Below are 25905 nucleotides of genomic sequence, written 5' to 3'. Positions count from 1 at the left end.
CTGAAGAGATGAGCTAGGGTGGGGTGAAATGGGAAAAAGGGTTCCAGGGAACATCTCTCATGACAGGTGTGGCTGTTGTGCTAACTCTTCACATAGATCATAAATTGGCCTCTTCATTGGTTGTTTGAATGCTAAATTGGGAGCAAATTCTAGAAGCTGTTGGCTTTGACTCAGACCAGATGGTAATGTGCAGGTTTTTTTTCATGAAGAAGGAAACAGAAAAGTGATAATAATTGTAGCTGAGCCCTCGATGCCAGGGTGACTGGAGAGCATTGCTAATAATAATGGCTGGGTGCCATTAGCCTTGACAAGGCAGCGTACTGAACCAATCCTCAGCTGAAATTATGAATGGTGTTCTTAGTGGTAATTGGACACTACAGAATGTTTTTCCCAGGTAAGAGTAGAGCACTGCATTAGTAAGTAAACAGCTATGACCCCATTTTATAGATAGGAAAAACTGGCAGAACCGAGGCCAAAACTCTGAACCCCTTAGCTCTGCTCCCAGTTCCAACAGGAGTGGGTCAGACAGTATGTTGTCTCCTTCTTTGTATACTGGTGATTATTTGGTATATTGGCTTAATAAATAATGTATACTACTTTGAAAGACTGGAGATTTACTTTTTCTGTTTTTTCTTGTTATTACGTCTTCACCTGTCACATTTGCAACCCATACTTTGAAGATTCGACTTTGGGCATATGTTCTGTGTGGTATCCTAACTAGTAAGGATTCCACTTCTGCATAGTATCCTAATTAGTAAATCAGTTGTTTGTTCTGGTTACTGCATTATCATCATTTTGTCATTTAGAGTTTGCTGAAAACACTGAAAACTTGAAAACCAAAATGTCAGAACTAAGACTCTACTGTGACCTCCTTGTTCAGCAAGTAGATAAAACAAAAGAAGTGACCACAACTGGTGTGTCCAATTTGGAGGTAAAATATTATTTATTAATATTATTAATATACATGAATAATATAAAAGAAGCGACTACCAGTATAGCCAATTCTGAGGTGTAAAATATTATTTTATTAATATTACTAATATACCTAAAAAGCACCAGATGTTGCTTACCGGTGGTGTTTACTTTCACCTAATTTTATGACTTATCTTGGAATTTTCTATTTTATAGAGGAAAAAAGTAACAAAATTAAACAAAGAGAAGCAATAGTACATTTCATCATATGCATGTATATAGCTTTCCTTCCTGGAATGAATTGGGGATTAATTAATTGATAATATTTGGAACCTTTAACTTTAGTACTGTCAAACTAAAATATCTTTCTCTCCAGTTTATATTGTTTTGTTAATTACAGTCTTGCAGAGCCATTTCTGTAGCTGTGGCTATCAAGATGCCAGCTTATTGTCTTTCATTCATGTGCATCTATGAGACTAACAGTATTTTGTTTTACCATCATAACTGTGCTTTGGAATAGACTAGTGCTTTCAAAGATGGAGACACAGCTTTTTTTCTCTTTGTTGTCAGCAAGGATTGTGATTTTTAGAATTTATTAATACAGTCATTATTCACTTATTTTAAAACATATATTTAAAGATTTCTCTGGTGTTAAGCTATGTCTAGAATGGCTCACATTAACCGGGGTTTCTGCTCTGCTTTCAAAGAAGTTTCGATCTGACAGTGCATCTGCAGATTATAATGAAAGATTTTCATTTATTTTCTTAAGTAGTAGAAGAACACTATGCTACTGGTAGTACATGTGTTTTGAGTTTTTCTAAAAAAGGTGATTTAACCCACTTGCATTCACTTCCTTTTGGGTGCTCTTACTCATTCAGCAGCTGCCTAATATGTATGAAGATAGACTGTGAGGGGAGGGAGGGAAGATGAAGGATACCAGAAAAAGCATTTCAATCCTGCTCTTGGTAAGTTTATAGTCTAGAGCAGTGATTCTCAAGGAGAGATACTTTTGGTTGTCATGACTGAGGGAGTTACAATTAATGCAATGTAAATTGAACCACTTTACTACCTAAGGCTTTCAGCAGCTCCCTCATTGCTTGTAGGTGAAAGTCAAATAGTGCTGATAGTTACTTGGTTAATAGATAAATTGGGCTTTTCTTTTATAACTGACGTACATATTTCAGCAGGTGGATACATTATTATTTTGTGGACAACCTCTAAGGACATTCCACAATTGGGCTTTTTCTTTTTTGGCAAGGTAAAGGAGTCTTCTACTCTGGTTGTTTCGTAGGAGGGAATTGATGTGGGAACTTTGCTGAAATCAACCTGTAATACTTTTCTGAAGACCTTGGAAGAATGCATGCAGATCGCAAATGCAGCCTTCACCTCTGAGCTGCTCTACCGCACTCCACCAGGATCACCGCAGCTGGCCATGCTCAAGTCCAGCAAGGTAAAAGTCCAGCTCAGTTTGGCTGCAACAAGGCATCATGAAAAGTTTCAAAGTTTATAGTGAGTTATGTTCTCTATTACCCTTTAGTGACTTATAAAGACAGTTTTTTAATGGGCTTTGCTCTATGTCCTTTTTTATATCTGTCCTCAGCACACCACATCCAGTCAGTTATTTGTGGCAATTTTACCACCTAAACATGTTTCTAACGTAGCCTCTTTCCAACCCCTTGTCGAGTGAGTCTTGCCTAAAGTTGTGATAGTCTTCTATTAATAGTTCTTTCAGCCTGACCCTTCCAGTCAACCATATTTCTATTAATGCAGTATAAATCAAACCACTTAACCTAAGCCTTTCCAGTGGCTCCCTCATTGCCTGTAGGTTAAAGTCAAAACTTCTTAACCCCTTCCCACATTACCAGCTCTTTCCCTGTCATTACCTAGCTTGAGCATATTCATTGCCTGTGTTAATAATTCCTTCCACACCTTTGTGCCATTTTCCAGTGCCAGGAATGCTCTTCACCTCTCTGTCCTGGATTAGCTCATACTCATCCTCAAAGACTTAGTCTCTTCTCCCCTGAATCACTAGATTGGGCTAAAAGCCTCTCTTATACATATTCCTATTTTATTTATATTCCTTGTTTTGTACTGAAATGATTTTTAGGGCAGGAACCCCATAGGGTCTACCTTTATACCTCTAGTACTTGATATAATACTTGTGTCATAGTTTGCTGCTTATTAATGTTTAATGAGCATAACTGAAATTACAAAGAAAGCTAATCACTGAGTTTGACTGATAATTAGGTCTGTCAAAAGATCATCTTCTTTTTCCTTAGAAATGTATTTGTATAAATAAGAAGGACTAGTTGGAATCAATGACTCTCTTTTGGGAAGACCTAAAATTGTTTCTGTTTAGTGGGGCTAGTGTATATTATGGTCATATGGTCATATTTACCATTTTGTATGTTATAAGATCATAAATATGCTCTGTTCAAAGTTTAACATGTGAACTTTCTTTCTTTGCTTCTTTTAAAGATGAAACATCCTATTATACCAATTCATAATTCATTGGAAAGGTACAGTAGCTTTTTTTCTTCTTGCTGAAAATTAAAAAAAAATAAGGATATTGTTATTCCTTGTTTAAAAAAAGATACTTCGATCGTGTAATGGTTTTTCTCAGGATTTGAAATAATATGGAAGTAAACAATATCTGACTTTCCTCTTTTGAGTGTGCCTGAATCAACCCAGAGCAGACCTTTTATTTAGCACTAATAGGGAAGATGTTGGCATTTTCCCTAAGATGGATCTCGCCTATCACATCTAGTAACTTTTAATCTCTCTAGGGTGTACTGAAGGTTGAAACTTCTCTTGTAGAGGAAACTTCTCTCTGAGCATTGTTTTAAGTGTGCTTTTATCTAGAAATGATAGTAGTGCTATTTTGTTGTGTTTAAAAATAAAAATCTTAGGTAATGTTGCAGGTTGAAAAATAACCTACTATAAAAATCTAAACTATTTCTATTCCCCTAAATGCACCTTCAATTTTGAAGGTGATTTAACCCATGAAAGTGGGCTAAATTACTGTAGCCTCAACATTGTGGGCCCAACCAATCCACCTACCTCAGCCTCCCAAGTAGCTGGGACTATAGGTGCATGCCACCATGCCTGGCTAATTTTTGTATTTTCTGTAGAGACAGGGTTTCACCATGTTGCCCAGGCTGGTCTTGAACTCCTGAGCTCAAGCAATTCACCCGCCTTGGTCTCCCCAAGTGTTGGTATTACAGGCCTGAGCCACTGTGCCCGGCCTCAAATTATTTAATAGTTCATCTCTTTATATACTATTGCTTACTTCTTTATTACAAGGATTGTTCCCAATTTAGTTATTTCCAGTTTTCTCCTGTTCTAAATATTCTTACTAGGAGCATATTTGTAGGTTTTTTGTTGTTGTTGAGGTCTTTGCCTCTATATGCGCCTACATTTTGAATTACTAGGTTGAAATATGGTTTTTTTTTTTTAAAGAAAATAGCAAATACTTTTCCTATAGTTACTATGTAGCTTGGACTCTTCCTTCTTATTTTTATTAGAAGAAAATATTTTTTGTTCTAATTAGGCTAGGTGTAATCACCTAATCATAATGATAAGATATTATGATTGTTCCTTTAACCGATAGAATTACCTGTTCTACTTGCATGTTAATTGGCTTTTTCTGTTACCCTAATGTGCTGACATTTCCCTCAGGATGTGATGTGGTCCTCCTGGGTTTTTTCTCTCAGACATACTTTATAAGGGGTACTCTCCCTGGTTGGGCATGGTGGCTCACGCCTATAATCCCAGCACTTTGGGAGGCCGAGACGGGTGGATCACCTGAGGTCAGGCGTTCAAGACGAGCCTGGCCAAGCTGGTGAAACCCTGTCTCTACTAAAAATGCAAAAAATTAACTGGGCGTGGTGGCGGGCGCCTGTAATCCCAGCTACTCAGGAGGCTGAGGCAGGAGAATCACTTGAACCCGGAAAGCAGAGGTAGCAGTAAGCCAAGGTCACACCATTGCACTCCAGCCTGGGCGACAGAGCGAGACTCCATCTCTAAATAAATAAATAAATAAATAAATAAATAAATAAAAATAGTTACTGGCTGGGCAAACACAAAGAAATGGCCAGTGGTGTAGAAATGAAGAAGCCCCCCAGGGAGAAGTTGAGGAAAGTAAAGTGTGCAAAGTGGCACCCGGAGAAAACTGATTGAAAACCAAAGAGCTGTCAATGACTATTTCCTGATGCTGCTGGGGAGCAGGAAGATTGGGACTGCTGAGGGTGCTGGGAAAGCCATTAATGGCTCTTTGATTTCTAAATTGCAGCCTTGAGGCTGGACTGCTCCCATCACAGGCCTTGGAGGCAGAAGACTGGGAGGTTTGGCTTGATTTAACAATTCTTTCAGTGGATGTTGAAAGGATAACATTTACCTGGGCAGTCAATTTATGACCAGGCTTGGCGAGGTGGCTCATGCCTGTAATCCCAGCACTTTAGAATGCTGAGGTGGGAGGATTGCCTGAGGCCAGGTGGTCAAGACCAACCTGGGCAACATAGTGACACCCCATCTCTACAAAAAATTACAAATTAGCTGGGCATGGTGGCAGGCACCTGTAGTCCGAGCTACTCAAGGTGGAATGCTGGGCTCAAGTAGGAGGATTGATTGAGCTCAGGAGATTGCAGTGAGCTGTGATTGTGCCACTGTACGACAGAGTGGAGACCCTGTTTCAAAAAAAAAAAAAGGACCAAATAATAACCTTCTGGCTTTTTTTTCCTTTTAAAAAATTTGCAGGCAAATGGAGTTGAGCATTTTTGAAAATGGATCTTTAAATATGGAAATAAATGGTGAGGAAGAAATCCTAATGAAAAATAAGAATTCCTTATATTTGAAATCTGCAGAGATAGACTGCAGCATATCAAGTGAGGAAAATACAGATGATAATATAACAGGTAAAAACAAAAGTAAAGTCTGAAACAAACCAATTTTAGATGATAGAAAATTTGGGAATTTGATGTATATCCATGATAGGGATTAACCTCAAGACCATGTAGTACTGTCTCCTAAGGAGGATATTGGCTGGGTAAGATAGGTCATATGACTGAACAACATTCTTTCATCCAATCTGACCTGGTGTTGAGAAGGCAGAGTGAAGAGGAAGATTCCTGCTCAGTGTTCTTGGGCTGCAGTGAGCAGAGGGCCTTCAACCCTGTATCTTAAAAGTCCTTTGAACTTAGATTATGGTGTTAGACTTAACAGTGTGTAAAATTACAGCAGGTCAGTTTTTCATCCTCCCAGTTTCTGTTGGGCCTGAGGATGTCAGAATTCACCAGTCACCATGAGGTTTCTACGCAGTCTTCTCTGTTTATCAGGCCAAAGTCCCACATTTCAGGTAATAGGTCTGTGGTTCAAATATGCCAATCCCTTGGCACTAATCACTGAAATCTACTTCAGATCAAAGATAACTATATTAGAGCTTTCAATTGTGTTATAAGTACTTAGTAATTTGAAAATGAAATTAAAATTTCCTCCTCATCTGCCTTGAAATAAGAGACCTTGTTTTTTCCCCGATGAGTCGGGGAGCAGTGTGGGAGTTGAGGGAAGGAGCTGTGTTTTCTTAGCTGTTAATCTGAGAGAGACAATCCACACATCATTGGAGCCTTATCTCTTGGGTAAATAATAAAGACAGGAGAAAATGTCTGTCAAAACAGTGCAGTCATTTATTTGCTCCTGTAATTTTATTTCTAGGAATTGTTCTTCAGTGAATAGTTAGATTTAAGGAGAAAGACCTATTGACAGGGATGTTCTTTGTGGCATTATAGTCAGTTCTCATTATTTGCAGTAGTTAGGTTTTATTTAGTCACCATGAGCACTGAATTAGCAAATACTAAACTGTTGCTCCTGGGGGAAATACAAGGTTAGGTTCCTGCAAGCCTTTGGTCACAAAATTTTTGTCTACCAATCCATACATAACCTTGTTTTATGTGTGTTTTTGTTTAAAAACACTTTAATATGTATTGTTGATTCATTAACATTGAACTCAACGGTGAACAGCACTATTACTCATGCTTGAATGAAGCTTATCTAACACACATCTTTTTTCCATAAGGCACATCACAGCCTTTTTGTGGGTAGGAATGCTAGACGGTACTATACTTGGGAGCCCTTTTAGACAGCAAAAACAACAAAATGCACAAACATGCATAAAATGTGGCACTAAGTAAGGACATTTGTCTATACTATGAGAGCTGAAACAAGAAGGCAGAACATCACATTGCTCTACCTCAGCTAGGAATATGTGTGTCCAGCAACAAAGTTTTCACCACTTTGCACGTGTCCACAAATGACTGCAAAAGTGCCGTGTGTATTGATTTTGGGGTTACAAAATAAATTTTAGTAAGTAGACAAATTCACAAATATGTATAGAATGTGCTAATAATGAGTAGTGATTGTATTTATAATTGTAAAATTTTGGAAGCTACCTAAGTGCCCCTCATGGGTATGATACAATATAACATGGTCATTAAAATCATGTTTTTGAAGGGCTGAATGATAATGAAAATATTCATGATACATTGTTTAGTGAAAGCAAGCAGGATTCAAATCTACACATACTTCAAGTTTCGTTTGTGTGTGTAGATGTATGTATATGTGAATGTGAACAGTGTTTCATGAATTATTTCTATGTATTTTTCTGTGTTTTAGAAATTTTCAACAATCAATATGTATTTTTAGAATAAATATATAATAGGTTAGTAATAGATATTTTCTACTTTGCAGTCCAGGGTGAAATAATGAAGGAAGATGGAATGGAAAACCTGAAAAATCATGACAATAACTTGACTCAGTCTGGATCAGACTCAAGTTGCTCTCCGGAATGCCTCTGGGAGGAAGGCAAAGAAGTTATCCCAACTTTCTTTAGTACCATGAACACAAGGTATTCTAGACTCTCTAATATCACTGATGCTTGGATACCAGCTTCCATTCTGGAAAATCAGTCATGGTGTTCCTTCCAGGTGATGGCATATTCTAGGAGAATAGAGAATGTGGTATACCAAGTACCTGCTTTACTGTTTACTCTTTCTTACCAAAGAATAAGAAGGAATTGATTGTGAAGTGTGCTCTGTGAACAAATGTTAGCTTGCTTTGGTGGATTATCTTTGGAAATTTATTTTATGAGACCATATTAGAAAAACAGTCATTGGGGCATATCAAGTCAAATGATTTACCCTACAGAGAGGCAGCTGTTTCTATGACTTACCTCTGAATTGCAGAGTGCTGATACTGTATTTTCAATCTTTTCTCCTCCATATCACCAAATTATGTAGCTTTAGTGACATTGAACTTCTGGAAGACAGTGGCATTCCCACAGAAGCATTCTTAGCATCATGTTATGCTGTGGTTCCAGTATTAGGTAAGATTCCTGCAGTTGCCTTACATTCATTCATGTCTAGAATCTGCCTCACTGTAGTTATTTTGCAGGAGAAATACCCCGAACTATGTGTACAGTGAGATGACCCTTAGCTATTTGTTCAAATCACCAGACACATACAGTTAAAACTGTGTGAACTTAAGCATTATTGCATATTCCCATTTCATTTCTAATGATTAAATATTGACTTCAAAATAGTGTAATTTAAAAGGGGGATCTTTCTAGAAACCATACATAAAAGTAAAAAAAGTATTTGAGGAATAGGCCTTCAAATATATTGGCCCTGTGAAAAAATGTGTTTTACCAGTTAAAACTTTTTTTTTTTTTTTTGAGAGAGGCTCTTGCTTTGTTGTCCAGGCTGGAGTGCAGTGGCATGATCTCTGTTCACTGCAAACTTGACCTCCCAGGCTCAAGCAATCCTTCCACCTCAGCCTTCTTGGTAGCTGGACTATATGCTCATGCCCAGCTAATTTTTGTATTTTTTGTGGAGATGGGTTTTGTCATGTTGCCCATACTGGTCTGGAACACCTGGGCTCAAGTGATCCTTCCCTCCCAAAATGTGAGCCACCATACCCGACCAAAACATATTTTCTTTTTTTTTTTTTGAGACGGAGTCTCGCTCTGTTGCCCAGGCTGGAGTGCAGTGGCGGGATCTCCGCTCATTGCAAGCTCCGCCCCACAGGTTCATGCCATTCTCCTGCCTCAGCCTCCCGAGTAGGGACTACAGGCGCCTGCCACCACACCCGGCTAATTTTTTTGTATTTTTAGTAGAGACGGGGTTTCACTGTGTTTGCCAGGATAGTCTCAATCTCCTGACCTCACGATCCGCCCACCTTGGCCTCCAAAAGTGCTGGGATTACAGGCATGAGCCACCATGCCCGGCCTCCAAAACGTATTTTCAAAGATTTTTAAAGATATATTCTCTCTCTCTCTCTCTATATATATATATGTAAAATATATATAACATATGTATATGTAAATAAATAAAATATATGTTATGGCTGGGTGCAGTGGCTCACACCTGTAATCCCAGCACTTTGGGAGGCTGAGGCAGGCGGATCACCTGAGATGAGGAGTTTGAGACCAGCCTGGCCAATGTGGTAAAACCCCGTCTCTACTAAAAATACAAAAATTAGCTGGGTGTGGTGGCACGCACCTGTAATCCCAGTTACTCAGGAGGCTGAGGCAGGAGAATCACTTGAACCTGGGAGACGGAGGTTGCAGTGAGCCAAGATTGCGCCACTGCAGTCCAGCCTGGATGACAGACAGCCTGTCTCAAAAAAAAAAAAAAAAGTGTATATATATATATGATGTGTGTATATATGTTATGTATATATATGTTATATATATTTTAATAGATAAATATATCTATGAAAATTTATATGTAACATTTAAATTATATGTAATTTATATATATAACAAATATATAATTTTATATTATATATAATATATATTTATATATGTAAAAAAGTTTATTTAGGTCAAATTCACTTTTACTTGTATAAAGTCAGTAATACCAAGGATGGCTAATGTGTTGAAATTTGCTTTATGACCCATTTAACTATACATCTTTTGTAAAAATTGAGGTATAACTCACGTAGGATTTAACTGTTATGATTCAGTGAATTTTGACAAATGCACCTACCTCTCTAATCCATATCCTTATCAAGAAATAGTATGTTTTCATCACCCTGGAATGTTCCCTGTGTCACTTAGCCTGAAATAACCATTTTATTGATTTCTGTCACCATAGGTCAGTTCTACCTATTCTAAAACTTGATATAACTGGAATATTATACTTTTTTGTCTCTGGCTTTTCTCATACAGTATGTTTTTGAGATTCATCCTTGTTGTCTGTATCAGTAGTTAGTTCCTTTTTATTGCTAAGTAGTATTCCATTAAATGGATATACCACAATTATTTATTCACTCTCTTATTGATGGACTTTGGGCAGTTTGTAGTTTGGGACTCTTTTTTTTTTTTTTTTTTTTCTTGAGACAGAGTCTTGCTCTGTCGCCTAAGCTGGAGTGCAGTGGCACAATCTCGGCTCACTGCAACCTCCACCTCCCAGGTTCAGGTGATTCTCCTGCCCCAGCCTCCCGAGTAGCTAGGATTGCAGGCCTGTGCCACCATGCCTGGCTAATTTTTTTTGTATTTTTAGTAGAGACAAAGTTTCACCATGTTGTCCAGGCTGGTCTCAAACTCCTGACCTCACGTGATCCGCCCACCTCAGCCTCCCAAAGTGCTGGGATTACAGGAGTGAGCCACTGCTCTTGGCCAATTTGGGACTATTATAAATGAAATTGCTCTAAACATTTTTGTGCCTGTGGGCCTGTGCTTTCATTTCTCTTGGGTAAATACCTAGGACTGGAATTGCTGCTTCATAGTTTAACTTCATAATAAACTGCCAGACAGTTATAATGGTTGCCCAGTTGTTCATAGTGTATGAGTATTCTAATTGTTTCACTTCTTCACCAGCATTTGGTAGTGTCAATATTTTGTTTTTGGCATTCCTGAGTGTTTTAGTGGTATTTCATTGTGGCTTTAATTTGCATTTCCATGATGACTAATGATATTGAGCACTTTTTTGTATAATTATTGGCCATCGCTATCTCTTCCATTGTGAAATGTCTGTTCAAATCTTTCACCCATTTTTAAAAGTTAATTGTTTTTATTACTGAGTTGGGAGAGTTCTTTATATATTCTTAATTAAAATTCCTTTGTAGACATGTGAATATTTTCCCCCAGAGTATGGCTTGCCTCCTCCTTTTCTTAATGATGACTTTTCAGAAGTTTTAAATTTCCATGAAGTCCAGTTTCTTCTTTTATACTTAGAGCTTTTAGTGTCTTAAGAAATCTTTACCTATCCCAAAGGTCATGAAGACATTCTGTTTTCTTCTAGACTCTTCCAACTTTTACATTTGTGCCTATGAACCACTGGAATTATTTTTTGTGTGTGGTGTGAGGTAGGGAGTTGAGGTTCATTTTTTTTTTTCCCTTGTGGTATCTGGTTGCTCAAGAACCATGGGTCAAAATATGTTTTCCCTTTTACATTGCTTTGGCAGCTCTTCGAAAATCAATTTTTTTTTTTTTTTTTTGGCTTTTCTGTCCGCTGATCGTGGCATCTGCAATCATTTGGTCACATCTGTCATACTAAAGGAACTTTTTTTTTTTTTTTTTTTTTTTTTTTTTTTTTTTTTTTATTATAATGCTTATAATGTGGGACTGTTTCTGGACTGTTGTTTCTGTTCCAATGATCTCATGGTGTCTTAATTATTATAAGGCTTAAAATCAGATAATGTAAGTCTCTCAGTTTTTTCTTTTTCAAGATTGTTTTGGAAATTCTAGGCCTTTTGATAAATTTTAGCTGTTCAATTCCTATTTAAAAGCCTTTTAGGATTTTGATTAAGATTACATTGTATCTCTAAACCAATTAGGGGAAAGCTGACATCTTAAACAACATTGAAGGCTGGGCTCACTGGCTCATAACTGTATCCCAGCACTTTGGGAGGCCAAGGCAGGAGGATCGCTTGAAACCAGGAGTTTGATCCTGGCCTAGGCAACAAAAATTCTCTGAAAAAAATTAGCCAGGTGTGATGGCACAAGCCTATAGTCCCAGCTACTTGGGAGGCTGATGCAGGAGAATCACCTGAGCCTGGGATATCAAAGCTGCAGTGAGCCGTGGCTGCACCACTGCACTCCATCCTAGGTGACCGAGCAAGAACCTGTCTCAAAAACAAAAACATTGAATCTTCCAATCCATGAGGATGCTGCATCTATTTACTTAAGTCATTTTAATTTTCTCTGAAGAATGTTCTATGTAGTTTTAGTGTATAGATATCATATTTCTTTTGTTAGGAATAAATTTTAGAATTTTTTTATGCTGTTGTAAAAAGTGTTTTATTTCATTTTCCAATTATTAATAGCATGTACATGCAAATTATGTTTATATGCTGAGTTGTTTTTATAATCATGAATGAGTTAACTTTATAAAATGCTTTTTCTGTATTTCCTGAAGTCATTTTTTTTCCTGTAATTTGTTAATGTAGTGAATTACATTGTTTGGATGAATTTCATTCATTATCTTGATATTTGTTTCTATTATCTTGCTACTTATTTTCTGCTTTTCTCTGTATGTTCTTTGTTCCCTTTTTACTCCTTTCCTGATCTCTAGCCAGTTAATCAATTTTTTTTTAGTATTCTGTTTTATTTCCTCTTTTGGCCTGTTAGCTACCTATCTTTGTCCCTGCCTTTCTTTTAGATCAATCAAGTTTTTTTTTTTTTGTTTTTTTTTTAAGAATTCCTCTGTCTTTTCTCTTTTGGCTTTTTAGCTGTACCTCTTTATTTTATTTTTTAGTCATTGTTCTTGCCCAACAGAAATATTCAAACCACATATGTAATTTTAAGTTTTCTAGTAGGCACATTAATATAGTAAACACAAATTAATTTTAATAATGCATTTTAAAACCTAGAATATCTAAAATATCTCAACATGTAATAAATATAAAAGAATCATTGGGCCAGGTGTGGTGGCTTACGCCTGTAATCCCAGCACTTTGGGAGGCCGAGGCAAGTGGATCACAAAGTCAGGAGATCGAGACCATCTTGGCCAACGTGGTGGCACATGCCTGTAATCCCAGCTACCTGGGAGGCTGAGGCAGGAGAATCGCTTGAACCAGGGAGTCGGAGGTTGCAGTGAGCCAAGATCACGCCACTGCACTCTAGGCTGGCAACAGAGCGAGACTCCGTCCCCCCAAAAAAAAAAAAAAGAAAAGAATCATTAATGAGTCTGGGCATGGTGGCCCACACCTGTAATCCCAGCACTTTGGGAGGCTGAGGTGGGCAGATCACTTGAGATCAGGAGTTCAAGACCAGCCTGGCCAACATGGTGAAGCCCGTCTCTACTGAAAATACAAAAATTAGCTGGGCGTGGTGGTGGGCATCTGTAATCTCAGCTACTCAAGAGGCTGAGGCAGGAGAATCGCTTGAACCTGGGAGGTGGAGGTTGCAGTGAGCCGAGATCATGCTACTCTACTCCAGCCTGGGGACAGAGTGAGAGACTCCATCTCAAACAAACAAACAAACAAACAAACAAAAAAAAGCAAAAGAATCATTAATGAGATATTTTGCAATCTTTTTTTCATACTCAGTCTTCCAAATCTGGTATGTATTTTACCTCCAGTACATTTTGGTTAGTACTAGCCACAGTGCAAGTACTAACTAGCCACATATCTAGTGGCTACGATATTAGACAGTGCAGCCCTAAGGATTACTATGTGAATCCTAAACTTATAAGATTATCTTCATCTCACCTCACACTTAGGGCCTCATTGTAACTCATCTTGGAGTAGTGTAATAGAAAAAGATGATAATAGTATCCTGGAAGTTTTTGAAGGTTATCTTTAGATAATGATTTGGAAGCAAAAATTAAAGTTGTTGGGGATCTGCTAAATTTATTATTACTTTATTATAAAAAATATTGCCACTTAAAAATTGCTTTTTCAGAAATGTTTTTGATCTTTTCTTCTAGACAAACTTGGCCCTACAGTGTTTGCTCCTGTTAAGATGGATCTTGTTGGAAATATTAAGGTGAGCATACTGGTTTGTCTCTGTGGAAACTTTTAAATAAAGGAAAATGTTTTCAACATTTTTGTGCTTGGCCAGAATAAATCAAAAAGTGAAAAATGTGTCACTGTTCTTTAAAAGAGCAAGCATCTTTCTTCTCACATTGTGAATGCTCAGCAAGGGAATTACTAAGCCTTTATTATATGCTAGAGTTAAGCCTTATGGGGAGTAGAAGATTCATTTTTAAAATGAAACCAGGACTGCCTTTTCATGTGCACCATGTGGATCAGTAGGGTTTCACTCTAATGTCCACACTGATTCTGTACTTTTTTAGGTTTAAATGGTGACAAGTTATATTTTTCTAAAAGATAGGTTATATAGTGAAAATAGCTGTCAGTGGTCTGGGACTCAAAAGGCCCATTTCCAGTGGTAGTTGTGGGACCATCAACAACTCACCAAATCTCTCTGAGCCTCTTTCTTCCAGGTAAAATAAGGGATGGGTCCCCTTTTAAATGCAGATTAAATGTTACCTTCTTGAGGATACAGTACCCAATAAAAATCTTTTTTGTCATTGGAGACTAGTCTTTGAGGAAGCACTATTAGGAATTCCTGTAGATATACCTTTCTTTATTGTATTTAGGTGGAATAGTTGCAAGTAGTCTCATTAGAACAAATGATTGTTGAATTTTATACTCAGAGTGAAAAGTATCTGCCAAAGACAGCCATGAGAGAGGTTCTGAGGCAGAAAAAATAACTTAAAGAACAAAACTTTAAACCCTGAGACTATTTAATTCCAGTTTAAGCTACATAGAATTCTCCAAAACAAATACTATCATGAAAACATAAGGAAGAAGGTAATAGGAGCTTAATTAATTTTCTTAGAGGCCTGCTTGCCAAACTTACAAGTCTCAATACTATACTGAGTTGCTTGATAACTTCAGCATTTTAAACTTAGGTTGTTTCCCTGCTTTTCCTCCAGAAAGTAAATCAGAAGTATATAACCAACAAAGAAGAGTTTACCACTCTCCAGAAGATAGTGCTGCACGAAGTGGAGGCGGATGTAGCCCAGGTTAGGAACTCAGCGACTGAAGCCCTCTTGTGGCTGAAGAGGTGAGGCAGCTGGGGTGGGACAGCAGTTAAAATCTAGCTCAAAAAAAATTACCAGCAAAAAAAATTGTTACACAAAGGAGACTACTTCTGAGTGAAGGATATGGTTGAATTGTGTGGCCTTTTCTGGAAGGCCTAATGAATAATACCACCTTCTTTTTTTTTGCCTCCCTTTTGATGGTGATAAATATTGTTAATAAGTATATATAAGATAGGAATCTTAAAGGCATTAAAGTCAACTGGCTTCTGTTTAAATCAGTGGCTCTCCAACTTCAGTGGCATCAGAATCATCTGGAAGACTTGTTAAAAACACTAGACTCAGAACCAGTTTCTGATTCAGTAACTCGGGTGGGGCCCCAGAATTTGCATTTCTAGCAAATTCCCAGGTGATGCTAAAGCCACTAATCCTGGGACACATTTTGAAAACTACTTCTTTAGGTATATCAGATGAGATGAAAGAGGGGCTCCAGAGCAAGCTAAAGGGAAGTGAAGGGAAGAGGTTCAGGAAGGACTGCCATATGATTTGACCTATTCACTGCTGTGCGTAAGATGTTACTGAAATGGAAGCTGATGTCTGCCATTTCTTTATACCCATGTAACATAAGTGAACTTTGAAAATAATATTTCTTCCTTTATTTTGTTTTAGAGGTCTCAAATTTTTGAAGGGATTTTTGACAGAAGTGAAAAATGGGGAAAAGGATATCCAGACAGCCCTAAGTAAGTGTTCTTTACGTTTTGTTGGATGAGTCAATAGACTGTGGAATGGAGACCCCTAGAGGAGGATACAGGGTATAGGGGATATTTCTGCTTTTCAGGATTTGATTTTGTTTCTTTTCTTATTTCATTATTATTCATTGCTTCCTATATGCTTTGTTTAAAAAGTACCTATGAGACAATGACCTGGTAATCTAGATGTAACTTACTAAAAATCAGTATATTTTAAAGAAGTGCTGAATAAATGGAAAGCCATCTCTTAAACATAATAGGAAGACCTAATATTATCAAGAAGTTAGTTTTCCTAAATCTTCAAATATATTATAGTCTTTGAAAATCAGTATACAAAGAAAAGCTTGAACACCATAACAGTGGGTTGGCGTGGGGGAATCCCAGAGATTTGTTCTGGAGTAGGATTAAAGGTTTTCATCATCGTGTTAACTCCTCAAATATATAATGCTCTGTGCGTCCCAGTTTCTAGTCATAGAGCCAAAATGGAATGAAGGGCTTGGTCATAGGAGATCATCTTATATCTCCAGCACCTTAAGGTAGTGACTGCAACATTGTAGGTGCTTAATAAACGTTGGACAGGTAGGTAGATGGATGGATGTGTGGATAGAGCCATTTATCAGACCAGTTTTGGAAAATGTTGAGATTTGGGAGCATCATTACAGTGCTTCTAATGGAGTGGCTGAACTCTCACCATTGATCTGTAGGAAATTCTTCTAGCATGGGCCGTGAGGCGTGTGTGGAGAAAAAAATGAACTGTGACATAAACTAATTAGATGCTTCCGGTTTGAGAGGGAGCTAGTGTTCTCTGTGGCTTTTTTTCAGTGTCACAGTTGGGTTCTACCTCCTTCTGTTAGTCCTCTCTCTGGGCCATGAGTCCTCAAGAATTCTGTCCCCACATGATTTCCCGAGTCTGCCCCATCTAGCAACTGCTGATCTGCCATAAAAATGAGAGCTGACATTTCTGTAGCACTTCGTGAAGAATTTAGACTTCATAAACTTAATCCTCATTTCAATCCATTTTTACAGGTTAGGGAACTGTAAGATTAAAATATTGCTTAAGACCAACATAGGGTCTGAAGCAGAGTGGCTTTGAGGCCCCTGCTTTGAAGGTCCACATTTCTCCTACAAAGGGTCTTCTCCACCATTCCTGGGCCACCTGCATTTTTACATTCCCCATACATCCCTGAATTTCAGGATGGTCTCAGTTATATCCTCCCCTCTGTGTCCTGATTTCAAGTATGAAAAGTATATTCAGCATGTCTACTCATGCCCCCTAGCCAGTATCTGTCAAGCTTTATGGCTTGTGGAGAATAGGATCAGGAGCTCTGGAGTGGCTCTCTGGATTCTGCCACTCATTAGTGCTCTGCCCTTAGGCAAATTATTTAACCTCTCTGATGCTCACTTTCTTCATCTATAAAATGGGAATGGTGATATTATTTCCCTAATAAGGTGGTTGTAAATATTAAGTAGGTGCATGTGCATGTGAAAAAATTACAGAAGTATTTGCTACACAAAACACTCAGTATGGCCGGGTGTGGTGGCTCATGCCTGTGATCCTAGTACTTTGGGAGACTTGAGGCAGGAGGATCACTTGAGTTCAGGAGTTTGAAACCAGCCTAGGCAACATGGCAAAACTCCATCTCTACAAAAATAATACAGAAATTAGCTGAGTATGGTGTTGCGTGCCTGTAGTCCCAGCTACTTAGGGGGCTGAGGTGGGAAGATTGCTTGAGCCCAGGAGGTCAAGGCTGCAGTGAGTTGTGGTCATGGCACTGTACTCCAGTCTGGGCAATCAAGTGAGAGCAGACCCTGTCTCAAAAACAAACAAAAAAACAATGCTCAGTTGTCAAGATTAGCATCCATTGTTGTGATAATGATGTTTTGTCATCATTATCATAATCATGATATATGAAGTTAATAACCTGCCAGAAAATAAGACTTATTTGTCCCACATCAGTAATGGAAAGTTTACAAAGCTTAGGTGCCAAGCCAGAAACTTCCCTTCAAACTAACTTATTAGTATGGAATTTTCATGCCAGCAGAAAGACTTCTCCACCTGTTGGAAATGCAGAAGATACAGGGTTCAGCACTGTGTGCCCAGTGGACTCCGCATGTCTCATGCTGCTATTAGGGCTGTCTGTGGAAGGGGAGTAGGACAATGCTGATCCCATTTAGCCCACTGGAAGAGCTTGGGTGGAACAGAACCCAGCTGCTTATGGGCTTTGACCCCGCCTAGAGATAGAAAGGAAACTGAGGATATACCATTTCTGTCCAGTCCCAGCCCCGATTCTGCCCACTTTTCTCTTTCCTTTTCTCCTCAAGGTTTCTCATCAAATGTTGTACTTGATTTGGAGACTGGGCCCAGGGGATGTATTGACTTTGTGAAGAAAGAGGAGACTTTGAAGGGCAAATTCTGCTTTGTGACTGCAATAATCACAGCCAGTCTCAACTTTTTCTTCCCTCTCTTCTCCTTCTGCACAATTTTCAATGGAAAAGAGAAGGGAGGCTGTAAATTTGACATTTTCATCCTGATGTTCAGCCTTATTTCAAAGAAGGTGTTTATGATTTAAATCCTACCTTTGATTGTGGAAATCCCACCTTTGATTGTGGAAATCCCTAGTTTCTTGCTGCTGCTCAGTGTGAGGAGATAAAGTTCCACTATTAAACCTACCCTCCCTCCAGAGTTCCCCTGTTAAACCCACCCTCCACTCCCACAGACACAGACATAACAAGCTCCGTGTAAACAGTTTTTTGAGAAATGTTTACACAATAGTTATTCAGAACCTGTAGGCTCGTTGATGCATATTTCTTCTGGGATAATGGTTCCTTTTTCTCATTTTGAAGTCCCAGCCTTTATAAGTCTGTGATACCTTGTTTGAAATGAGGGAGGGTGAATAAGTAGGTAAAAGAGAGTGTGTGCAATTTATATGCCATATACAGGCAAGTTTGTTGGCTTTTTTAAATTCTAAAGTTGAATTTAGAAACAGCTATCACTTATAGAGCACCCAGTGTAACTACTACACTAAGTTTTTGATAAATATTTTATTTAATCTTCCAAATACTCTCCAGTGAATAAACTGAGGTTTAAAGAGGATAAATACCTTCCCTAGGGTCTCAGAATCTCCATCGGTGGTTCTCAAGCTGGTCCAAGGTCAGCAGCATCTTTATCACCTGAAAACTCATTAGAAATACAGACTATCCGGTTCCACCCCAGACCTGCTGAATCAGACACTCTGAGGCTGGGGCCTGGCAGTCCGTGTTTTAACAAGTCATTTGGGTGATTCTAATCCATGCTGAAGTTTGAGACCTAGTCATCTAGACTTAGGCCTTTGAGGTTTACCTGTTACTTGTCTACATCTTGATCATTTTGAGATTTTGACTGCATCTAAGAGATTTTTAATAAGCAGAAGTAAAACTGCTGAAATTAGTTATAGCATCAGTTTATTTTGCCTCCTTTTCATCATAATTAGACAGCTTTCTAATAAAAATACTGCTTAAGAAAGGTTTGAGGTGAATGTTCATGAAACTTGTATGGTCTTGGTGGCCTTGGAAATAGTACATTTATAGGTAAAAGTCCTAAATAACATAGTAGAAGCCTTGTCTCCGTTACCTTTCTGGAAAATGCATCTCTAGTTATTGTATTGCTGCAGTTCTGTGACCTGGAATACTTCCAGCATCTGGAAGGAGGCCTTAGACTTTACACTGCCCCTTTTCGCACTTGAGCCATCACTTGGCTTCCCCATAATGATGATCAGAGTGGAAAATTTTGGGTGGTTTCATGCTCTGTTCCCTTAGTGTCCTATAACATTCTTTAGAGGTCATTTTCAGGAGGGAGTTGGGTTTACAAGGCAGATACGTTTAATAATCTGCCTTAGAGCTGAGCCCTCTCCATTGCATATTCCACATCAAAAAGAGGTTTTGGAAAGCATCCTTGCAAGTGGAAGGAAGAAAAGTTGCTCTGGCATTTCATGCACCATTGTATTAAATGTTATATGCTCTGTGCTCAGTGGGATAACATATTGCCACATACATATCTCACCTCAGAATGATCCCATAAATGTCAGTAAAAGTTAACCCGACCAAGATCCTTTTCTGGCACAGAATAGAAAAAATTTTAAAAGGATGCTCAGTCATGTATTTAATATGAAAGGCCTTCACAGATAAGGAGGGATAAGTGACAGAGATAAAGTCAGAACTCATAATCAGATATTTGACATCAAATCATAAGTTGGCCATTCTGAAAATACTATGGAATGTGAATTGTAATACTCTTTCCAGAACCATTTGCAGCATATGCCTCCACTGGCAGGATTGGCTGGCAGCACAAGCGTTAGTCTTAACAATGCCTGAAATTAACATAGGGCATCTCTGGGTGCTTGTTTGACCTCTTTCCACTGGTTATTGTCCATACAACTCAATTTGCCTTAAGCTTAGTCACTATAAAGAATTCAGAGGTTATTCTCCTAGTAGCTCTGCTTTTAAAAATACATGCCGAAGCGCTTTAGGAGGCCAAGGCAGACAGATCACTTGAGCTCAGGAGTTCAAGACCACCCTGGGCACCATGGCGAAGCCCCGTCTCTTCAAAACATTCAAAAATTAGCCATGTGTGGTGGCACCAGCCTGTAGTTCTAGCTACTTGGGGGCCTGAGGTGGGAGGATCACTTGCACCAGGGACGTTGAGACTGCAGTGAGCCACGTTTGCACCATTGCACTCCAGCCTGGGTGACAAACCAAGACTCTGTCTCAAAAAAGAAAATTATAAATAATTCAGGCATTTAACAAATATCTACCACTTGACCTAATAGAAAAAAATAGTTCAATACAGTTAAGTGCCCAAGTGTCACTCCTTAATCCCGTGACTCCCATCGTTTTCCAGAGATCATCATCCTGAATTTGCATGGTTCATTATGTAATACATTTTTATACTTTTACTGTATATTTATGTGTCCATAAGCAGCATCTAGTATTGGACTACATGTTTTAAACTTGTATATGAGGTATCATTTTGTAAACATTCTTCCTTCTTCACTCAGTATTTTCAGATTTTAGCCACTGTTGAAGTGACTTGTAGTCCTGGCTCATTCATTTTCCTTGCTGTTTAGCATTTCATTGTATGAATAGACCATGGTTTAGAAAAACTAATATACTGTTAATGGACACAGTTGATTACAGATTTTCACCATTAAAAGCAATTCTACAATGTACACATTCCTTTCACACATGTTCTCTATCATATGGAAAATTATGTCCAGACAGCACACCAGAAAAAGGAGGAGGCTTCTTATAGCTAAGAGGGACTGGCCCAGGGACTCTGGCTGTCTACAGACTGGTAGTTCATGGGGCCTTACTGCTTGAGAAGCTGTGCTGCCAGAACAGTGGTTCTCAAACTATTAGCCTCACCTGGAAGGCTCCTTGAAACACAGATTGCTCTGTAGGCCTGACGTGAGGCTGAGACTGCATTTCTAACAAGTTCCCAGGTGATGCTGAGGCTGCTGATATGGAGACTACACTGGGAACTGCTGCTGTAGTACATAATACAATTGGAATGGCTGAATCACATGACCAGATATTGCCAAATTGCTCTCCAAAGTCTATAATTACCAGCAGAGTAGTGAGAGTTCCCAATATTCCACATTCTTTTTAGCACTTGTCATTGTCAGCCTTTTAAATTTGTGCCTGATGACTGTAAAATGATAGAATATTGCCAAAGTTTTTGTTCTTAGATTACAAGTAAGGTTGATCAGCTTTTCCTTTCTTCACTGGCAATTTGATTTCCCTCTCTGTGAGTTGCCTGTTCATGTATTTGACCACCTTTCTCTTAGGTTTTCTTTATCGACTCCTGGGAGTTCTTTATATTTCCTGGATATTAATCTTTTTCAGTGATGGGTTAAAATGTCTAATCTTTTTCAGTTATGGGTTAAAATGTCTTCTGTCAGTCTGTGGCTGCCTTTGCTCTTTAACTATGGTGTCTTTTGGTATACAGGAGTTTCAGTTTTTATATAATCATACATATCATTCTTTCTTTATGGCTTGTACTTCTTAAAGAAATCCCTCTCTCCCTTGAGGTCACAAAGATGTTCTCTGACATTTTCTTCTCAAAGTTTTGTAGGTTTGCTTTCATATTTATGTCTTTAATCTTCCTGGAATTTATTTTTGTGAATGGTGTAAGGTGGGGATATAATTTTATTATTTCCAATCAGAAAGCCAGTTGTCTTAGCAGCATTTATTGGATCACCCATTCTTTTCCCCACTTGTGTGTAACACCAACTTTGAGAGAGAGAGAGATCTGTTCTAGACTCCATATTCTGGTCCATTGTTCTTTTGCCCACCTATGCTTTAAAAAGACATGAGTTATAGGATGAAGGTTCTTACTATTCTAAGTGAGTTACTGGACTGTTCTCTCTAGAAGTCATAGGATCTTAGGGCAAGCACACTTCCCTAGTGCCTATCTGTTTCCCACCAGCCTCCTGCCAGACTTGACTACCTGCTTTCAGATCTCCTGGTTCCTAATTCTTGCCTCAGAACTGTCTAGTTGAACACATTTGCAGAGCTATGATTGTCATTTCCTCAGCCCAGTGAGTAATTCCACCCTTTTGGGCTTTGGTTCTCTACTTCTCAGGCTTTCTCTTAAGACTTAGATTGACATTTCTCTCCTCTTCTCTACAAGCCAAAATAACTTTACCAATTATAGGTTTACAGTAGAAAAACCCTTTCCTGTATACAGAGTTCCTGGACAGAATGGTTGTCCACCAACAGTAATGGAAGGGTTGTTCTCTCAGTTACTATAAAAGCTTTAGGCATAATTTCTAAATACCTGGTAGCAAGTTTCTGAGTTACTAATAGTAAATGAATGAGAGCTGTGCTGTTTACATAACCAGGTGCTAATTCTTTCAGAAAATGATTGGAAAAGGCATATTTTTCATTTTTATTACATTGTTTACAGAGTAAACACCAGTTTTTTGACAGAATGGTGTGATGCAACAAGAGTGTCCCCAGGTCTCATTGCTTTTAACTTTGTGACCTTGGGAAAGTCACTACCTTTCTGGGTCTTCCGTGTCTTCATTTCTAAAAGGAAAAGAATTAGGCAAGGTGATAGTCAAGGCTTCCTACTTAGAAATTTTGACTCAGTTTCTGGGGAACTGACATCTCAAAGAACTGGGAGAAGGGTATCATTTATGTCTTTCAGAGGCCAAAAATACTCCCAGATTATAGAACATGCATCATGATAATGAATGGGTATTACAGTGAAGATTAATGTACTTCATTATCTAATCTTCTCTAGGTAACCAAAATAGGTCAGGCTTAGACTTCATCTTATTTTAATGCCATCAGTCTCACATGGCAGGGATATTTGCAGCCTAGAAGTCAGCTAAGGACTTTGGGAAGTCTTTTTTTTTTTTTTTTAATGACTTTTATTTCATTTGTTGGTTTTAAATTGCAGCAGTGATCTCAGTCAAGACCCAGCCCAAATTCTTTTGACACACCTTCTCCCATTAGATCATCTGGCCCACATTTTGCCAGGTGGAACTCTCCTCTGGCAAGGTATAAGCATAACAAGGAACAGCTTCTTTGTCTACTAGGGCCAAGTGGGAAGACAGATGTGCTGCTATACAAATACTCTCCCATCCTTAAGCCGGGCTCCCCATGCTGTTTGGACTCACAGCAACTTTGTCTTCCTTGTCTTTTTGCTGTCTTTTAGAAGAGGGCATGGAAAAGAGTTTCTAGGCTTTTTTGAATGGTTAACTTGAATGGCAATGTATAGGAAAGGTATAAGGTCTCTGAGGTTGGCATAGCACCGAATCCAGAGCTTTTTTTTTTTTTTTTTTTTTTGAGACCGAGTCTGTATGTCGCCCTGGCTACTGGACTGCAGTGGCGCGATCTCGGCTCACTGCAACCTCTGCCTCCTGGGTTCAAGCAGTTCTCTGCCTCAGTCTCCTGAGTAGCTGGGATTACAGGCACCCACCACCACACCTGGCTAATTTTTATATTTTTAGTAGATACGGGGTTTCACCATCTTGTCCAGGCTGGTCTTGAACTCCCAACCTTGTGATCCACCCGCCTAGGCCTCCCAAAGTGCTGGGATTATAGGCATGAGCCACCGTGCCTGGCCCAGAGGTCTTTTAAACAAGCAGTCTGTCCAGCCAGGTGGGCCTTGGAGCTGGAGGCTCAGGCACCAGGATAGCTGTTATTTGCTACAGACTGTAAAGAAGTGTGAATTTCAACTTGTTACTTCCCTACCACAGTTCTGAATCAGAATGATCATGACTTTGCTGACAGAAGAAGGTAATATTCTCTGTACAGGGGAAAAAAACTAACAGAATATTTTTCCAGAATGCCCACTGTGGTTATCTCTGGGAGAAAGGATTATAGGTTTCTTTAGTTCTCTCCTTTTAAAATATTTTCCTTATTTTCAACAATGGACATCAATCGTGAAACCCCAAAAAAGCAATAAATGTTATATTTTTCAAAACTTCCACTGTGCCTCAGGCGGAAGATCAGAATCTTTGACATAATGGGTAAAGGTCCTCACAATTTGGCCCAACCCAGTTTGCAAGCCCTGGTGTTCTTCAGATCCAATGAATTTTGCTCACCATCGCCCAGCATGCCATGACCTCTCACAGCGCTGTGATGCTCGCTCTGTCTGCAGCACCGTCTACCACTCTGCTGTCTACCCTACCCAGCCTTCAGGATTCCTTCTGAGAATTCTTTGCGTCCACATGCCTCCCCCCAACCCAGGCTGGATTAGTTTCTCCCTTCTTACTGTTCCTGTAGCACTGCATACAGATATCTTCTCTAGCAGTTATTGACTTACATAATAATGATTGTTAAATGACTGGCTCTTCTATAAACCATCAACTTCTTTTTTTTTTTTTTTTTTTTGAGACGGAGTCTCGCTCTGTCGCCCAGGCTGGAGTGCAGTGGTGCAATCTCGGCTCGCTGCAAGCTCTGCCTCCTGGGTTCACGCCATTCTCCTGCCTCAGCCTCCCGAGTAGCTGGGACTACAGGTGCCCGCCACTGCGCCCAGCTAATTTTTTGTATTTTTAGTAGAGACGGGGTTTCACCGTGGTCTCGATCTCCTGACCTCGTGATCCGCCCGCCTCGGCCTCCCAAAGTGCTGGGATTACAAGCGTGAGCTACCGTGCCCGACCTTATAAACCATCAACTTCTTGAGGACAGGGAATTGACTGAATTTAAATCACCTAAAGATACTACTGTGTGGTAGACTTGCCCTGAATTCTTGTTGAATAGAGCAGGTGTTCATGGTAGATATCCACCAGCAGATTTTAATGGTATTTCTTTATTTATAATGGCATTTAATGCCCTGCATGGAATACCGACACAAGAAAGAAAGGATTCGCAGTAGCTTACCTTGGTAACTTACCTCAGGATGTTTTCCATGGACCTGTACACCCTCTTGCCAGCCAGATGGCTGCTCAAATGGTTGAAAATTTGGTTTTCTTGCTGGTTTTTATCAGAGACTGTACCTAGTATTCTCTGCCCATCTGTACTATATGCTTTGTGAATCAGCAACCCCTTTCTTCACATTTCTCAGGATATCCTCACTAAGGTCTTGTATGCCATCTGAAATTTCCCTGATGCCATATGTCTTCTTACAGAGAATCACCTACGTTTTGTTTGGTTTACATTGAAGACATATATCTTTGATCATGCCCTAGTTTACTCAGACTGTTCTCCTAAGAAAAAAGTTTAATTTTGGGTTCTCCTTTAGGCCCTAAGAGTCTTCTTCATACTTGAATGTATTAATTATCACTTATTGCTTCTGCTTTAGCTTTAACACACTAGATACTGGCATTCCAACATATTCCTAAGCTTTAGAGAGCCAAAGGAATCTGTTGTTATATTTCACATGTACAGTCTTTTATATAAAATATATTGCAATATGTATTGAGTATTTTATATAACATAATTGCATTTTGTGAAAATTTGAATATGTAAAATTGAAATAGTAGGATATACTAAAAGTATTAATAAAGCCTCACTCCAATTTTTAAAATAAAGTTGACTAGAATGACATAATTTCAAAGCTGGAATGCTTGAGTAGATTGTAAACTGTGTTGAAGCTGCAGCCCCATGGCAGTGCCATTTTGGCCAGTAAAATGCAAATAAATACCTGACTTCCCTTGGCGATGTCCTGTGAACCGTGTTGCTTTTCACTGCATAGGAACTTGTACTTGTGGTTT

At 38.9% G+C, this 25905-nt stretch overlaps 1 protein-coding gene across 4 annotated transcripts in view; it reads left to right on the top strand.

Annotated features, from left to right (window-relative positions):
• Window positions 1-25905, top strand: part of PLEKHA8 (pleckstrin homology domain containing A8) — a 92479-nt gene that overhangs the window by 18615 nt on the left and 47959 nt on the right. For 2 of the 4 annotated variants that reach the window (XM_003270477.3, XM_003270476.4), the window contains exons 4-12: window positions 807-931; window positions 2204-2362; window positions 3391-3431; window positions 5668-5825; window positions 7654-7810; window positions 8202-8287; window positions 13836-13894; window positions 14850-14980; window positions 15624-15694. In XM_003270477.3, coding sequence (XP_003270525.1) covers window positions 807-931; window positions 2204-2362; window positions 3391-3431; window positions 5668-5825; window positions 7654-7810; window positions 8202-8287; window positions 13836-13894; window positions 14850-14980; window positions 15624-15694 — 987 coding nt within the window. Of the gene's footprint in view, window positions 1-806; window positions 932-2170; window positions 2422-3390; window positions 3432-5667; window positions 5826-7653; window positions 7811-8201; window positions 8288-13835; window positions 13895-14849; window positions 14981-15623; window positions 15695-25905 lie in introns of all 4 variants that reach the window. The other 2 variants (XM_030797034.1, XM_030797033.1) reach the window with 2 other exon arrangements.

The sequence above is a fragment of the Nomascus leucogenys genome, chromosome 17 (genome assembly GCF_006542625.1).
Source record: "Nomascus leucogenys isolate Asia chromosome 17, Asia_NLE_v1, whole genome shotgun sequence".
Lineage (NCBI taxonomy): Eukaryota > Metazoa > Chordata > Mammalia > Primates > Hylobatidae > Nomascus > Nomascus leucogenys.
This window is presented reverse-complemented; position numbering and strand designations above follow the sequence as displayed.